Raw genomic sequence first — 19,083 nt, 5'->3', positions numbered from 1 at the left:
CTGATTGCTATATACATGGATTTCCAAAAGCTATGTAATTCAATGGCACACCACAGACTTCTGAGCAAGGTTCTTGCACATTAAATAAAAGGGTGTGAAATTGGCTGAGTGATAGGAGCAATGAGGACAATTAAAAGGATATTTTTTGGGCTGCAGAAAAGTTTGTAGTGGAATTCCCCAGGAGTTAAGGGTCAGTACATTTCCTGATACATATTGTAGTTTTCAGAAACTGTGGTGTTCAGCATAAAATTTCAAAAATTTGGAGATGATCAAAAATTTTATCATATTGTAAACCCCTAGAACTTTAAAAGGATGTAGTGCAGCAGCAGAAGAACCTAGGCATACAATTACATAAGTCACTGGATGTAGCAGGACAAGTTGAGAGAGGAGTTAATAAAGCATACAGTTCTCTAGGCTTTATTAACAAGCCCATAGAGTACAGAAACAAGGAGATTATATTGACCTCGTATACTAGTTCAACTTCAACGAGAATATTCCGTTCAGTTCTAGGTGCTGCACTTTAGGAAGTTCATGAAGAAATTAAAGAGAGTGCAGAAAAGATTCATGAGAATGGTTCATGGCTAAGGAATTTCAATTATGAAGATGGATTAGAGAAGCTAGGACTGCTTTCTTTGGAGATGAGAAGGTTAAGGGGATAGATGTATACAAAACTGAGAGGCCTGGCGAGAGTAGATGGGGAAAATCTGTTCAAAGGATTTAAAATTAAGGGGCACACATTTGAAGTAATTGGCAAAAAAATGTCATGCTGGCAATGAAAACAAAATGTTCTCACAGTGGGTAATGTCTAGAATACACTGCCTGAGAAGGGGTAAAGGTGAGTCCAACCAGTACATTTTTAAAAAAGGAGTGAAACTGTTATTTGAGGAGGAAGAATGTGTGGGATTATAGGGAGAAGGCAGAATAAGTGAAATTCTCGTACAGAGATCCAGAATGCATACACTTTGGCTGAATGGCCTCCTCTTGTGCTGTAATGTTTTTGTGAAGGCTCCTGACTAAAAATAGCCATTTGAATTTGCTTAATCATGATGTGGGGGTCATAATCGATTTAAGCTTGTCTTCCTAATGGTTTTAATGATGGCTGGTACTGATAGTGATCAGTACCATGTAGCAGAAATCCAGGTTTTGTTGAAGCCCAGTTGTAATTAACATAAAACAAATGAGCTGGTTAGAAAATGGAACACCAGAATTATTCAAAGCCAACACGCTCTTATTTGAAGATGATTATAACTAAAAGAATTAATTAGGTTCTGTTAAATGACAGTTTTAAATGAATACCATCTCAAACTTAATCAGACATATGAAAAGCAAGACTCTCCTGGAATAGTCAAAAGTGACTCTGGAGGAACCATAAAGCAGATTTTCATGTCCTGATTGGCCCACACTTTGTGGAGGGTCCGATGAACAATTTTGCATGAATGTCTATCCTTGTCAAAGGCCATCTCTCAAAATCATCAAGAAAATGTTAATTCAAATAAACGAAATGAATGCTACAATTATAACAAATTAAATAGTGGTTTCATTGAGGAGTTTTACTATTTAGAAAGTGGGACGATGCCTCTGTAACTTTTTCCTATAATGACTGTGCATTTATGGTGCTGGCAAATTGTCAAGAACCCAGATCTAAGAGAGTGAGGGTGACAGGTACTGAGGTATTTCTGAGGGGCTTGTACTCCTGTGGGTAAGTAAAGAGATCTTTGTGTGTGAGGATAGCTGGTCAAAAACTGTTTGAGGGAATGGACAATGTGGCAGAAATGTTGTCTTTCAAATTAAAAAGCAATCAACCTTTCCATTGAATTTCTCTGATCCTGATTCAGCCCTCCATGATTGGGTGGTTAGACCACACTCACTATGAAAAACAACTCCAGTGATTTAAAGGGACTGTGCAGCTGTTCCTTTTAAATCATTCAGAGCTCCTTGGTAGCAATTGCTGATTAGGTGCTCACAAAGCCAAAGGTTAGGCTGGTGCCCCCAAAATTGGTTGTGACTCAGTTAAGAAAGCCTGACTTAGGTGCAGAATGAGATCATTTAGCGCTTTGAACCCGCACCACAATCTACAGAAGCAGATTTGATCTGTTTATGGTCTGAACCCTACATTGCTGTCAGCTACTCCAATCCCTTGACTCATTTGTCTATCAAACTCAACCAAAAGCCAAATAGTTCAAAAGAGTTTTAACATTAACGTTGTGGTTGCCGATTTCCTTGTCTTTTTTTCTTTACAATTTTCTCCCTTTCTGCAGCCTCCTGATTCTGTTTCTGTTAATGTCAACAACTTTATAGAAATGGTCAATTGATAGTATAGAACTTGACGTTTTTTCAGCAATACTCAAAAAGCAATGTTGAAGCTTTTCATTTTGTATTTGTCAGGTCAATTCACAAGAATACCAATAAAGGAAAAAAACAATGTGTGAGAAGAGAGTACTGATTAGTTGGCAAATGGACTCTGATTAGTAATAGCATTGGCAGGGAAAATGCAACAGTTAAAGATAATTGATAGTTAACTTCCAGGCTTCATTTAGATTTTAAATCCAGTGGATTGACTTTAAATGGTTAGGGTATTATCCTGATAAATGGGCCAGTGAATGGCTGTCATCTGTTTTGTTGTGCTGAAATAGGCATGGGCTGTGGATGTTCTGTGCTGACAGAAATACCATGTTCCTGTGCAATATAAGTAATATATGTAGCTTTGGTACAAGATTATGTACGACACTAACAATACTAATACTTATTAGGAAATTCTTACCTGCACTGCTAGTCCTAAATTATCAGTGTAATTCTTTGTACATTCAAGATTATCTCGTAAATTTTATCCAATTTCAGAATCATATGCTGTTTGAGATGACTCACCAGTTGAGGATCAGTTACATAAATTTTAATGACAGTATATTTGCCTAGCTCAATGGTGTTGCTATGAAATTCCTGTTAGATCCAGCTTTCTCTCACAATTTTGGATGCTATGCGAAATGTGTCTTCAGCTGGCGCCTTAGCTCCTATCCTTTGCATATTTCCAATGTGTAGATCATATATTTGTATATGTTTGCTATGTTTGACTCCACAGATGCATGTAAGAATTTCTTAATAAGTATTAATGTGCTCCATCCTGCACTCAAATTCCCATTTGAAATGGAACAGTCAAATGAGCTCTTTTTTTAATGTCCTAGTTAAAGATTAATGGTCTATCGTGTGCCTATCTTCTCTGATCAGTATACACAATGGGATTTCCACCATTCCACATGTGAGTTGGATCATACCAATAGACACGTAAATAAGGTCCAAGCCACTTGCTCACTGTGCAAGCTTGATCCTAAAACAGGTCATATCAAACTCAATCCTGCAGGACAATGGTGACCCTGCTCAGATAACTACTCACTCCATATCATGCAAGTTCATGAAAACCCCAAATGCAATCACTTAACATCCTGAAAGTTGTCCAGTCTATCTCCAGTTACTCTGGAAGCATAAGGCAAAATGGGTAGTGTTTGTCGCTAACTGACAGGATGCTGTCAAAAGACATTCTGCCAGTCACACGAATGAATATTATGGTATACGAATTGCAGTTCTAGTATGATACTATTTATATCGGCTGTACATCCCAAGACTAGCAGATCATATCAAACAATATATCCCTTCAGCTGTTTTCAACGAGCAAGGTATTGATAGTACCTAACCATTAGACAGGGGTGTTTGCAACACAGTATCCAACATTAGGTTTGATTCTGTAATTGGACAGCATTTGCTGGATAAAAATGACACTGACAACCAATTTAGGATTGTCAGTTGGGCTTGCAGAGCAGAACACTTGCACATACTGTCATGCTCAGGGCCTTGTTCTTTACAGACACAACATGCCCACACACACTGCATCTGTTACATCTCATCAAACTAGTCGACAGCCATTAACTGGTTCTTGTCTTAGGGCAATGCTCTGACTAATCAGTCAACCTGCCTGATTTCAAATCTAAACAAAGTCTGGCAGTTCACTATCAGTCATTATTAGCTGCTGCATTCTTAATAACACCACCACTACCAGTCAGAGTCCGCTTGTTGACCAGTCAGAACTCTCCTCTTGTACAGAATAAATGTTGGTTTTCCTTTTATTGATATTATTTATTGTTGAATTTTCCTGTTGCATACAAACCAATAATTTTTACCAACCTCCATGTAACTAACCTAGTAGGCTAGCTGCAAGCATCCTGTGCTAGAAATGCTGAGTGGAGACGTAATGACCACCTACTGAGGTTCCCAAAATTGTAGATGTTGATCCTTAACTAGTTTGATGCACTCCATGTGAGTAAAAAGAAATGGATGAAGCTGTTAGACATTGCTAAGGCTATAAGCCTCAACAATATTCTGGCAATATCATCAAAGGATTTTATCCACCTGCACCCCTGGGCAAGCTGTTCCAGTACATTTACAACACTGGAATCCACCTGGCAAGGCGGAATATTCACCAGTCTTGTGTATCCAATCCAGTCAGTTACCATCTATCAGTCATTTGTCAGTAAAGTGCCATCAACAACGTTACCTAGCAGCACTTGCAATAACGGGCTCACTTATGCTTAGTTCAGGTTCCAATAAAACCAATCAGTTCCTGAACTAACTTGACTGTGACAAAACTGGAGTCAAAGGGAATTGGGAGTAATCTCCCTACTGGTTGGAGTCACATCTGGCATAAAGGAAAATAGCTGTTATTGTTGGAGGCCCATCATCTCAGCTCCAAGACTGCTCAGAAATAGTTCCTCAGCCTTTTTTTCCCTATCCTGAAGTGCTATTATGCACCCCTGAGTGATCTTCTCACTCACCAAAATCACTGTGACTTTTTTCCTTTTTTTTAAACTAGTAGCCACCACCAGTAAAACACCCTGAAAGGTAACGTAGCCCACTCAGTTGGCATTACATTTGCCAACAGTCGAAAACCATGGTGCTGGAAAAACCATTACAGGTCAGGGAGCATCCGAGGAGCAGGGGAGTCGACATTCCAGGCATAAGCCCTTTGTTAGGAATGTAGAGGGGGAAGGGGCCTGAGAGTTGCATCCACCAACATAATCACACTCTTTTTGTCAACCACTCGTGTACTGTGGCAATGGTGCATACCATGCTGGACTGAAACCAATCACTAAGATTCCTTCAACAACTCCCTCAAAACCCGCAAGCTGTGCCATCTTAAAGGACTGGCACAGCAGATATATAGGAACGCCATTACCTGCAACTTCCCTTCCAAACCACGCACCGTCCTGGCTTGGAACTATGTCACTGTTCTTTCACTGTTGCTAGGTTAAAATCCTGGAGATCGCCATCTCTCAAAACTGTGGGTGTATCTATTGTGGTGAAAGAAGTAGCTCCTTACCATTTTAGGCCAATTAGAGATGAATAATAAATAACAATGCTCACATCCTGTGAATGAATAAATTATATTTTACATATAAACTTAGTGTTTTAACAACCTAATTGATTAGGGGTGGTACAATTGCCATCTGTACCCTATATCTATTTTCTTAACCAGATAACTGGTAATTATGAAGTGTTAAAACTATTGTTAATTTTACTCTACCCGGTTGCCTATCCAGCAATAGGACCCCACGAATATTTATTGGCTTAGCATTAAAATTCCTGAATCTAATGAAATAAAATTCTGCAGAGGCTATTATCCCGTCACCAAGTCACCCTTTATTTATACATGGAGAGTCCTTGACACTGATCCAGCCCTCTCTGTACCAGCTCTCAGAGTGAACAGGATGTCTGACACTCCTTATCTGTCAGCCAATGCTTGTGATTGAGGCTGTTAATCTGATCCAGTCAGAGAACTCATTCTATGAGGTCCACCTGGCCAACCTCATTACAATTACTGCCTCTTATTCTGAAGAGAGTAAAACTCCTGAGTCCAACTTGAGAAGGAATAAGATATCAATGTTAGCTCAGAATTACTTCTATAGCTGGTTGCTTTCCAAAAGCAGCCCTGAAGGTGGAACTCTTAGTATAAAATATGTATAGATCAAGAAGAATTGCATAATAAAGGTTTATTGTTCATTTCAACCCCTTTGCTAACAATATGAATTTTTGACTTTCACATTGTTTTGTTTTTTTTAATCCAAGATGGCACGAACATCTAGATTTTCATGTTTTCAAAAAAAAAACACCCTGACTGGCTAAAGTGCAGGCAGCTTTAGTAAAGTAGACTTGCTGACTTTGAACATTCCTGTGATGGCTTTTAGACTTAAAGAACTTTCACATGAAAGGTTTCAAAACCTTTCAATTCTTTGCATGTGAAGTGGTGATTAGCGTATGTTTGGAAGCTCATGTCAACTGAAAGCACGGATTAGAGCTTTTTAAAAGTTAACATTGGTTAAATGCTTACTGATTATCCAATTACTCCAAATCTTATGAAACTAATACTTTATTATCACACCATAACCAATGGAGTGAATGAAATTGTTTTATTTTAGAAAGGAAAAGTAATTTTAAAAGCATTAATCTGATGCTTTGTGTGCATGCATTTGGATCAGTATAAAATATTCAGTATGGAGTAACGTTTTTGTGTTTGATTGCATGTACAACTGTTATTTTACGTAATATATGTATTGTGGTTTTGTTATTCTTGGAAGTGGTTGCGATGCTGTGAAATCTCATGGGTGTGGAATCCAGAAATATCTGTCATTGCATTCTTCTAAAGATAGATGTAATGTCCTGTGAAGCAAAGCCTATTCCAGAGCAATTGCACTATCATGGCAACAACTGTAGTCAGTGTAATAACTCTCCAGGATAACCACAATATATTGCATCAGGATTTAACATTGTTTGCGTTAGACGTACTTTCAAGAATTCATATTGTTTAAGTATGAGTGATAGCAATTCCAGTAGGACCATAAGGAGAAAACTCCTAGCAGAGTCTCGCTTAGATTCTGAGCTGATCTCTGAACCTGGTGGAAATGAGAGTCTCCACAGTACGTAATGCAGTAAAATTTAATTTTTATGGAATGCCTATGAACAATTGTAAAGAATGAAATAAAAGAAATAAGAAAAACGTAACTTCATAAAAGAAGGAAAACGTTGCATACGTAGAAAGATAGTAAGGCAGCATTATTATCTTCCAAAAAAAGCACCAGATTGGTCTTTTTGCAATTGATCTCCAAAATGATCCCCAAAAAGTAAGCCCATAACAAATCTATACAAGGGCAAAATAATCCTTGGTACATAACCTTACATGAGGATGAAATCTCTGGTCACTTACTTTGTTAACATACTTTATTCTGTAGCTTTCAGTGGTTGGCTGGACAACTCTGGCTGCTGCACTGAACCCTACAGGCTTTGTTCCTTAAGTCTAATTTCTGGCTCCATTCAAGCTTTGCAGATGCTTATTTAAACTTTCCCAAAATTAAGGCCTGGCGACCAGGAGTCTCTATCAATGTCTTCTAGCAGACTTTGCAGAACTTCAGTTGCTTTTACATGTTTGGTGTCTCTCATACTTCATTCACTAAGTTATGACTCAAGCTCCTTCTTCACATAATCAATTTTGCCTTCTGTGTAAAGCTGTTAATTATCCTGGGAGAAAGTGAGGACTTCAGATGCTGGGGGTCAGAGCTTAAAAATGTGTTGCTAGAAAAGCGCAGCAGGTCAAGCAGCATCAAAGGAGAAGGAGAATCGACTTATCATGGTCAAGGATCATTGGGATACCAGAAATAGGAACTGTTCCCCTTTTTTTTGAAATTATCAAATGCGACTGTGGCAGCAAGTATGGAAAAATCAATACTTCAGTCAAAGTTAGAGTTGTGAATGAGTATGTGAGGTGGGGGAGATCTTAAGTCTACTGTTACTAATGTTACTCTTGATCATATAATTGCATAATTGTTTGACTTAATTAAAACATAATCACAGGTTTAAATCCCTGTCTAAAAAGTAACAATTCAGTACAGGTTCTCAAAAAATCAAAAGCAAACCAGAAATAAGGAGTAGGACAAAATTGTAAAAAAAAAAATTGGTTGCTTACTGTAGGTCTACAGGAGCATGAGGAAAAAAGCTGATGAATTAAATGCAGATATAAATTGGTTTCCTTTATTTCAGATATATTTATTCACTTTTAGACAATAACCTCATCTCCAGCCCTCAAGGGAGCTGTAAAATAACATACAGAAATAAACCATTCAGCCAATCAAGTCAGCAATGGCTCTTTCGAAAAGCAATCCAATCAGTCTGTTTTTCTTCACCTATTGATCCAATTATCGTTAAAGGTTACTGCGAAATCTGTTTTCACCACCCCACCACTAATTGCATTCCAAATCCTAACCAGTCATTGTGTAAGACGGATGTTCCACATGTAGCTTCAGGGTCCTTTGCCAATCATCTTAAGTCTGTACTCTCTAGATAATGGCATTTCAGCATTTCAAAGTTGTTTCTTTGCATTTATTTCATCCAACTCTTTCACATTTTAAGCAACTTTAACCAGATTCCTCTCAGCTGTTCCAATCTATCCACATAATTGTAATTCCTCATCTCTTTCAATCGTAATAATAAATCTCTCTGTACCCTCTCAAAATTATTCCAGCTTGGACCAAAGAGTATCTTGTAACAGTAAAGCAAAATATCTTGTCTTTTTATTTTTACTGTATCCATCCATTTGTGAGGCCAGGTTTCCATATGTTTCATTAACTGCCTTGTAAACATCCCTTACCATCTACAAAGGTCTTTGCACAAATGTCAACAATCATGGAGTTGCACGGCATGGAAACAGACTCTTCGGTCCAACTTGTGCATGCCGACCCAGATATCACAAACTGATCGAGTCCCATTTGCAAGCATTTGCTCATATCCCTCTAAACCTTTCTCATCCAGATGACTTTTAAATTATGTCATTGTACCTGCCTCCTCTGGCAGCACATTCCATACACGCACCACCCTCTGTATGGAAAAGTTGTTCCTCAAGTCCCATTTAAATCTTTCCCCTCCCACCTTAAACCTACACCCTCCAGTTCTGGACTCCCCTACCCTGAGGAAAAGACCTTGGCTATTCATGCCCCTCATGATTTTCTGTCCATTCAGCATGTGTTTATTTGTCTTTCCTCATTCAATTAAAATAATTCACACTGTACTTTTGTATATTGAATTTATACGCTGTAGATCTGTGCAGTTCACCAGACTTCAATACAAACATATACCTGACATATATTCCCTTAAAACCTCTTGCTATCTTTCTTGCTGTTACTAAATTTGCACATTTTGAGTTGCTTGTGAATTTTGAAATTCTGCCCAATACCTTCAGGTCAAAAGCATTAATATGTTTTGAAAAAAAGACAATGGTCCTCGTACTGAGTCCTGGGAACACCTCCGTTTGAAAAACAGTAATGTGGAACAACTCTGTTTTCCAGCTACTTTTGTATCATACATAGAACATAGAAGAATACAGCGCAGTACAGGCCCTTCGGCCCTCGATGTTGCGCCGATCCAAGCCCACCTAACCTACACTAGCCCACTATCCTCCATATGCCTATCCAATGCCCGCTTAAATGCCCATAATGAGGGAGAGTCCACCACTGCTACTGGCAGGGCATTCCATGAACTCACGACTCGCTGAGTAAAGAACCTACCCCTAACATCTGTCCTATACCTACCCCCCCTTAATTTAAAGCTATGCCCCCTTGTATCCTTGCTGTTGTCCCTTTTATTCCATGAGCTGCAGTTTTTCAATCAAACCTATTGTGTGGTAATTCAGCAAAAAATCTTTAAAATTTCTTTTGCATAACATCAGCTGCACTGCCCTTATCAAAAGTTACTGAAGTGTGATTTTCATCCAACAAGTCCATGCTGGCTCTCCTTTACTTAATCCAGGAGAAAATTAAAAGCCACTTGGGCAAGCATGGACTATGGTTTGTACAAAACTCCCCACTATCAGATAGCTGACCTGTAACTGCCAGGTTCATATTTCTCCTCTTTGGTCGAGGGTGTAACATTTGCAATTCTCCAGTCCTCTAGCAACACCCCATGTATCTGGGGAAATTTGGAACATTGTGGTTGGCATCTCTGCAATTTCATTCCTTCCTTGTCTGAACAACTTTGCTGGGTTGACTCCCAATGGGTAGAGGTTAGAGTGGTGCTAGAAAAGCATAGCAGGTCAGGCAGTATCCAAGGAGCAGGACCAAAACGTCAACCTGCTGTGCTTTTCCAGCACCACTCTAATCTCCAGCATCTGCAGTACCCACTTCTCTCAATGGGTTGTTCTATTATACTGTAGACTCTGCAGCACGACTCAAGTGACTTGTGGTTCAGATAGCTCAGCGGGCTGGACAGCTGATTTGAGTTACAAAGTGATGCCAGTAGGGTGGTGCAATTCCTACTCTGGCCGAGGTCACCATGAAGGATTCTACTTCTCAACATCACCCCTTGCCTGAGGCATAATGACCCTCCGATTAAACCACTATTTGTCTTTTCTCTCTCTCTAATGAGCGAGCAGTCCAATGATCTGATAAGGCTATGGCAACAAATACATTTAAGTGGCTATTAATCATGTGTGAGCATTGACCGCTGAAGGCATCCCCACAGTGGTAATACGGTTATCACTTGGCATCTATACTTGTATCACCAGTAGGATTAACTCAGTTGTAATTTGGCAACCTGGCCAAATTTCCATTCCCTAACTTCAAAGTACTTAAACAAATTACTACATTACTGTCACTTTTTTAGGTTTGACTAACTCCACATTGTAATGGCCAAGCCTGGAATCTGCCTGCTCTATTCACCAGCTAAATGTACTCATATTCTGCCTTATTGCTGAATTGAAGAGATGAGTGAAGGACTACTAAAGGCAAAACAAATAGGTTTAGTGAAAGAAAAAGAAAGCATCTATTCAGAAATAGAAGGAGAGCATGAGGCCCATTGAGTCTGCTAATGACAGCCAATAAGATCATTGTTGATCTTTCCTTCAAAACCATGTTGCTGCCCTAACCTTATAGTCAACATTTTAGAACGGAAATACTTTAGGCAAGTATTATACCCACAATACAGGTAAATTTAGGAGATGATAGGAGGTGAAGGTCAAGGTATGTAAGCAACTGGATTAAAAAGAAATAACAGTTGTGTTTTTTTTTGTGTCCTATGGAGATAATGCTCAATTTATCTTCATTTGTTTCTCTAGCTGCTCTGGTGTCGACATCATTCTCTCCTACCTCCATGAGTGCATATAGTCTGAGTTCCCTGAATATGGGGACCCTACCTCGCAACTTGTATCCAACAAGCCCACGAGGAACACTAATGAGAAGAAAAATGAAAAAGAAAGACTACAAGAGCTCCTGTATGTGGCAGGTTCCTGTGTAAAAATTGCTGGTGAATCATAGGGGAAAACATATTGTGCAGACAAAAATATGTCAGTGTTCAGTTGATGAATTTTAAACTTTTATCCTTTTAATGTAATTTAATTGAATTTATTTCTTGCGGGTTTTTGTTTGTTTATCCAACTATCAGGAGCAATTTGACATAAAGTCTACACAGGCAAGAAATAAATGTATCAAATTTGCTTGTTCTGCCCTCAGTGCAACTGTGCACAGCTGATTTACTATCCTGCTACTATGTATTTCAAAGACATATCAGTGAGACAAATTTTTTATTTTTACTTTTATAGCAGTTTTGGAGATTGTATTTGGAAAGGATTTACGAGCCAATTGATTAACTTCTTGACAAGAAGTGAAACAAAAACATCTATAACACAATTGGATTGGGTTGACCAGCTCCAATCCAGTAATACACTGTTTTCGAAGCATCAGAAAGGATACCCCAGTAAAAACTGAGAGCTGTGAATTGTAGCATGACGGAAAGACAGACAGAACAATGGGAATGTGTTGAGATCTTTTTGCTCACTTGGAAGAATAATAACAACTGGTTGAGCTGGATGGTCTGTTTCTGTTTTTTACCTTTGTAGAAATTCACTGTTTGAATGAACTGGATATTTTGTAACTAATGTGCTTCTTTTGCCAGTCACATTGATAGATGCAGCACATAATCTGTGAAACTTGTGAAGACGATGACCAGCCTAGAGGCACAGTGTGAGTGGAATTCTGTTCTGTTTAGTGACCTGAAAATGATGCTTCCCCAATGTCCATCTTTTACAGTATCTTTAGCCTCCAGTACGGTTGGTCTTGCAGGCCAGATTGTTCACACTGAGACAGCAGAAGTAGTCCTGACCAGTGACCCGATCGTAGGGTTTGGAATTCAGCTCCAGGGTGGTGTCTTTGCAACAGAGACCTTGTCTTCTCCACCATTGATTGCATATATTGAACCTGACAGCCCAGCAGAAAGGTGAGAGCCTTCCAAGTTCTGTGCTTCAGTGTTTTCTGCAGGCAATATTCTCTGCTTGAAAGGATGTTCCGTCTTGACATTTACAATTAATTATAAGCCATTACTGAGCAAAGTTATCCAATTAAGGAGTCTTCTGTGTTTTACAGCTAAATGTTATTAATTGACAGCAAGCACTAGGATGTGTCCCTTCTATTTATTAGTAGACGTTTTAGAACAGGAAGTCATGGTTCCTTTTTTGATGAACAATTGACAATGTTCTTCAGTAATGATTCTCTAAAATCCACCATGCTTTACTGTTTTCAAAAAAAGCTGCTGTTTTTTCAATTTTTTCTGCTGTTTTAAATTCAAGTGTTTATCTCCACAGTATTTTCCTTTTATTTTTTGAAAGAAAAATCTTTTGTTGTATAAAATCTCAGATATTCGATCTGCAGCAGTCCTCATGGGATCAAGTAAAATAAGATTTCTCCAGCAGCCCTGAAGCACCAACAAGGCTGTGATTTTGGTTTTTTTGAAAATAAATGCATTTATCATCTTTTATGTTGTCTCTCTGTTCAGCTTTTTTTCAGTTTTATGTCTGGGCTGAAATGTGTGGTAAAGGCATGATTTATAAATACTTACATTCTTAGCAAGACAAATACTTTATGCTGCATTGAAATTCAGTAAGCTCAACTAAAAAAGGGTAAACTCCTTATTGGTAGTGGCTGACTTTAAAAAAAATTTTGAAAAGTATATTTTTATTCCTTCCAATTTCCTTCTTTTCTTCCCTCATATAGAGGCTTACATAACATAATTAGGCATAGAGTTAGTCCACATGGTCCCACTTACTTTCCACCTGATTCCCATACCCTTGATTCCTGTAATCCCCCAAAATTTGTTGTGTTCAATCTTGAATATATTAAATGACTGACTGAGCATTCACAGACCTCCAGCAGTAGAGAATTCCAATGATTTAAAGCCTTCTGAGTGAAGAAGCATCTCATCTCAGTCCTAACTTATCCCAAGACAACGGACCTTTGTATTAGACTCTTCCACCAGGGGAAACTCTCAGTATTTGCCTTCTCAAAGGCTCTGAGGAATTTTAAGAGTTTATATACTTCAAGCACACTCTCCATTTGTCATTCTCCATTTGGCAGGGCAAGGTAGTTTGGAGCATAGCATTCTCCAAAAATGTTGTTTATGCCCCTCAAAGGAGTGTTTCAAATGGATTAATCATGGTTTTGTTTTCATCCTCTCAAAATAAAATGCATTGCCTGAAGTTTTTAGCTGGCTGACAGATCTGAGGAAACCTGCTGAAATCAAGTTGGTAGATTTGCATTAACGTAACTGTTGTTGTGTTGTGCTACATAAGACTATGTGCTCAGCTTATCAACATTGAACCATCTTTATTTATACCTTCCCAGAAGAACAGCAATATGGTGTACTGCTGTAACTTTCAGACACCATTACCTAACTAATGTGCAGAGTAGAACTCTGTATCAATCACATTTTGAGATTGCCCTAACATAAGTCACACTGCAGAAACTTGTATAAATGTCAAATTTTTGACAACAATGCTTTTAGGTAACGAACTACAGGAGCAATGTTTGAGTAGGAAATGTTTTCACAGAGTTGATCTGTGTGCTTGATTTGGGCTCAAGTCAAATCCAAAGCAAAACATCATAATAAAATAAAATGAAAACCAACAACAACAAAAATTCTCATTCATCATCTGATCACTTCAATAATTTAGAGAAAACAAAAATTAAACTTTTCTACATGTTTTTATCATTTCTTTACTGGTACTCATTTCCATGATTATTAATGCATTTACAATGAATCTCATCAGTACATCGCTGTGAGTAGTTTGGTTCTGAAAACTTTGGACTTTGATCCCTGAAAAGCTGCAGTGAACCTCGAAATGAGGTGTATGAGAAATTATAGCTTTTTGTACAAAAGTTATGGATTGAATTTTACATGAGCTTAATTATTGATGCATGTGCAAATATAGTATGTATTTCCAAAACTGATGTTTAACTGTGAATTTTCTACAATCTTAATTTGGGTCAATTAATTATGTAGTATTCAATAAAGATGATGACATCACAAAGTCAGGTTTTCAGCATTATTCAGCAATTGTGTTCTGTTAAGTCTGGTAGCCTGTATGCAGCTATTGCAGATATTTGGCTGCTGCCCAAGTAACACATTACAATCCGATTGTAATTGGAGATCTAACTGACAAAAAAAAGTTTGTACCAGAAGCTATTTAAATTGATAGCACTGATAAGTCGTCTTTAATGTCTCTTCTTTCACTGTTGCTCCTTATTCTCAACTGCTTAACCACAGCAGGGAATTTATTTTAAAATCTCTTACTTTTTTAATCATCCTCCATCTTCCTCAATCCACAGTGTCTGCACCAAGAGGTCAAGCCAATACACACATAGAAGAATTGGAAACTGTGAATCGGCTCCATTTATGTTTGTCATCTCTTCTCATTCTCCAAGTAGCTAGAGGGAATTATTCATGGCATTTGTTCTAGAACCCCTCTATCCCACAATTTTTTCTTTATGTTGAATTATTTGTGAATATGGTACACTACTCACAAATGTCAGTAGGAACTTGCAATCTACATTGGAACTGACTTGAGTTATGGATGTTTATCATTTTTAAAAATATTTTACATTTAAGCAACAATTTTGGCAAATTGGTCATCCCTTGGACGGGGGGAATTATTGCTGCCCAGCTTCTATGACTTCTATATATGAGTGTGGCCTTCTTTCTCTCTCTGTTTATCCATATTTAAGGTTACCTTGATGGGTTGGGACCTGATTTCTATTTGCTTTATGCGCTGGTATGTTGTCCATCTTTTACCTGGAGCCCCTAGTTTCAACAGAACCAGTTGATGCCTTAGACAAATTAAAATCTTCTCCTTTGGATACTGAAACTCTAATATCTTAGTTTGCCAAATGTTAATCAGAAAAAGGCCTAACTCTTCATTGGCTTGGCCAGAGGGAGGTAAATCTGTAGAACTCATTGCCATAGAAGGCTGTGGAGACCAGGTCATTGTGTACATTTAATACCAATATGTATAGGTTCTTGATTGATTAAAGGGATCAAGGATTATGGGGATAAGTCAGGAGAATGGGGTTGAGAAACATGCCAGCCATGATCAGACTCAACAGGCCAAATGGCTATTTTGCTCCTATGCTTTATGATCTTATGGTTTCTAAAAGAAGCATTAGCCACTTGTAGATTTCTTGCCCAGGTTCATTCCAGATATCCAAGTAAAAGCTTTTTCCAGAGAAGTTGAAATGTATATAGGACAGTGCAACGTGCAGACTCTACTTTTCAGTTGAACGTACCATGGTATAGAAATTTGTTATAGTTTAGTGGGATTGTAAGACCACTGGGATTTAGGCTGAATTAAGTAGATTTATTGAGCTTTTCAGACAATTCTTTAATTCCTTTATCTTAACCCCTTACCAAGCTCCCAACTCAAAGGCAGGATTTGGAGATGCCGGTGTTGGACTCGGGTGTACAACACCAGGTTGTTATGCTGGATGTATTGCTAATTCTGCATTAAAACACTATTCCAGAGCCAGGTGAAATATTTTGTCCAATACTGGGCATCATACTTCAGGAAGCATGTGGCGGCTTTGGAGAGAATACAAAAGACGTATCCAAGAATGGTTTGAAGATCAGAGACTAGTTTGATCAACTGGAGAGTCTGTTGTTCTCCTTAAAGCAGAGAAGTTATGAGAGAATTTTATAAAGACAAAATAATTTAGAATTTGAACAGAGTAAATAAAAATGATCTGTTCTCTGCTCCCTGATCGAAATGCTGATTTGGTAAAATAACTGGCAACAACTTAAGGGAAAAACCCTATTATCAACAAGTGGTTACAATTTGGAATCCACCACCTGATAGATTGCTGCATACAGATTCAATAGTAACCTTCAGAACAGAAGTAGATAATGAGTTGAAGACCCACACTGCAGTATTTTCGAAGCAACTAATGGATTTCACATTGATCATAAGACAAAGGTGATGACATGATCTTAATATTTATACTCATTAACTACTCAGTTAAAAAAATTTGTTTAAATGATAAGCGTTTCTTTTGCCTCAAATGATGGAAGAATTGGCTCGTTGCATCCGCTGGAACAACATAGAGTCATACAGAATGGAAACATACCTTTCAGTCCAACTTGTACATGCAAGTAAACTTGTCCCATTATATTTCTTTTGATAGAAGTTAAACTCTTCCCAGTTTGTTCTGTGAGAATGATATGTACAGATAAGCTGCAGGATTATTACATGAAATCATACAGTATAGAAGAAGCCCTTTTGCCAGTTGAGTTTGTACCACCAAAAGTACACTACGCTTACATTAGTCCCACTTTCTACACTAGGCCCATAGCCTTAACCGTTATGATATTTCACGTGCTCAACCAAATACTTTTTAAAGGTTATGAGGTTACATGTTACATGTAGCAACATTGCACATGTGCTTATGAAGCATTCCTCTGGTTAATATTCAAATGACATTGTAAACCAATTTTAAAAATAACTTCTCATTGGTATAAATACTTACTGGAATAAATCTTTGTAGATGCATTAAAACCATTGCCTTGTGTTAGCAGCTGCACAGCTACTCTGCATGTGTAGGCGAGACCGCCAGTACTTCATGTGATATGTTATGTAACACAAGCTGTTTTATCTCGAGTGTGTGGTGCTGGAAAAGCACAGCAGGTCCAGCAGCATCCAAGGAGAAGGAAAATCGACATTTCAGGCCAAAGCACTTCAGGAATTCCTGATGAAGAGCTTTTGCCCAAAACGTCGATTTTCCTGCTCCTTGGATGCTGCCTGACCTGCTGCGCTTTTCCAGCGCCACACTCTCTCGACTCTAATCTCCAGCATCTGCAGTCCTCACTTTCATCAAGCTGTTTTGTTGTCTAAATGAAATGAAATTGTACCCATTGCAAAAGGACAATTAATTCTTCACACTTAGGGAAAAACTATCATGATAAAAAAAAGGTTGTTCACACTTCTGAGTGGGAAAAACAGGACCTAGGGATTAATGCTTATGTTGGATTGCAAAATTATTAATATTGTGCCTTGGACCTTTTCTTAATAAGCAGTTTAATGACACTTTAGAGATTAGACTTGCACATTAGCAGTGATTCTCATTCCTATGTCCTGTGATTTAGGAGTGAGTGAAATGTAAGCCTGCAACATTGCTTTGGATTCAACTGATACACTGATGCTCCTCTTGCTGACATTCATTGTGAGACTGTTTGTTTGTTTTAACAGATCTTGCTCTAGCAGGGCATTGGTGAGACCACTATGTGCAGTTTTGGCCTCTGTACATATGTGGGGCATACTTGATTTAGGAGCAGGTCCACTACGATGATGCTAGAGATGAAGAAGTTATAAGGAATGCTTCAACAAATTGGGCCTGTAGTAGTTGGAGTTTAGAAGAATGAGAGATGATCTTATTGAGACACAAAGATTGAGGCTGACCAACAAGATAGATGCTGAGATAATGCTTCCCCTCCTAGGGAAATCTAGAACTAGAGTGCACAGCTTAAAAATAAGGTCCCCATTTACGACTCCAATGAGGAAGAATTTTCCTCTCCGAGGACTCAGTCTTTTGAATTCCCTTCCACTGAGAGCATAAGAACGCTGATCTTGCAATCCCATGCAAGATTTTTAAAAAAAAAATAAGCAGTAGTTAATCCTTCCCCAACCATGAGGTATATTCAGGGGGCCTAATACCTGTTTGCGCTGATGCTGTGTATATGCTCAGAGCACCTAACCCAATGTGACATTGGACAGATTTAAGTATTATGTTGAGCTATGATGGTTAACCTGAAAAATGGTGTAATTCTCACATCCCCTCTTCCAGCTCAGTCATAATTAAATTGCAGCCACAAGGACAGAATGGGCTTCTAAGTTTAACTCGTCATGGTTTTTAACTGGTTTAATGGAATTTTTTGCTTGAGATAGCAGCTTGGAATCCTGTGTGTTACTGCTGTTCAACAGATTTGTGTCTTGCACAAAGTATAGGGCATGAATTCATTAATAGAAAGTAACAGGTGACAAGGATTGTTACCAGCATTCAAGCGTCACGCACACTCAAAGTTCTGTCTCTCTTGCTTCCTGAAGTGCATGTGACAGATGGTGTTTTTGTCCTTGTGTCTGGCAGGTGTGGAATGCTGCAGGTTGGAGACAGAATTCTGACAATCAATGGAATCCTCACTGAAGAAAGCACCCTGGAGGAAACCAACCAGCTCCTTCGGGACTGTGCTGGCAACAACAAAGTCACCCTTGAAATAGAGTTTGACGTCGCAGGTAAATCTGAAAAGCAGATATCATTTGCTTTTAGGCATTGCGTGAATTATTTGGGAGACGGGGCTCTCTTCCGGTAAAAAAAAAAGTATGAAAGGGATTAGTTTTCAGTTTTCATAAAGGAATTGCTATTGGACCCCTTACAAAAGGAAAGTTTTTTTTTTATTTGAAATGATTTTGATTTTTAAGTTTGTTTATTCCATGCCTGCATTACTGATGATGTATGCTGTATTATGACAGGAAATCAGCAAAACATGAAAAATGTTATTCATTTGAAATTCTGGCTCTGCTGTCATCAAATTGAGTAATGCAACTTGCTATGCTCTCCCTTAGTAGCAGAGTTTTAAGAATATGACTTTGAACACTTGGTTTTCTGTCCAACTTGATACATGTCACAGAATCATAGAACACTGCAGCACTGAAATAGCCCATTCTGCACCAGTTATTTTTCATCAGTA

General features: G+C 38.3%; 1 protein-coding gene across 7 annotated transcripts in view; it reads left to right on the top strand.

Moving 5' to 3' along the window:
- The window catches only part of grip1 (glutamate receptor interacting protein 1), a 459,039-nt gene that overhangs the window by 366,551 nt on the left and 73,405 nt on the right, over positions 1–19,083 (top strand). For all 7 annotated transcript variants that reach the window (XM_043709637.2, XM_087997173.1, XM_043709639.2 and 4 more), the window contains 3 exons: positions 11,141–11,296; positions 12,111–12,297; positions 18,483–18,628. In XM_043709637.2, the coding sequence (XP_043565572.2) occupies positions 11,141–11,296; positions 12,111–12,297; positions 18,483–18,628 (489 nt within the window). The remainder of the gene's footprint in view (positions 1–11,140; positions 11,297–12,110; positions 12,298–18,482; positions 18,629–19,083) is intronic.

Source organism: Chiloscyllium plagiosum, unplaced genomic scaffold, assembly GCF_037043375.1.
Source record: "Chiloscyllium plagiosum isolate Xiang-an unplaced genomic scaffold, Cpla_swu_hap1 HiC_scaffold_19, whole genome shotgun sequence".
In the NCBI taxonomy this organism is placed as follows: Eukaryota; Metazoa; Chordata; class Chondrichthyes; order Orectolobiformes; family Hemiscylliidae; genus Chiloscyllium; species Chiloscyllium plagiosum.
The sequence above is the reverse complement of the archived record's forward strand: the minus strand, read 5'-3'. Positions and strand labels throughout refer to the sequence as shown.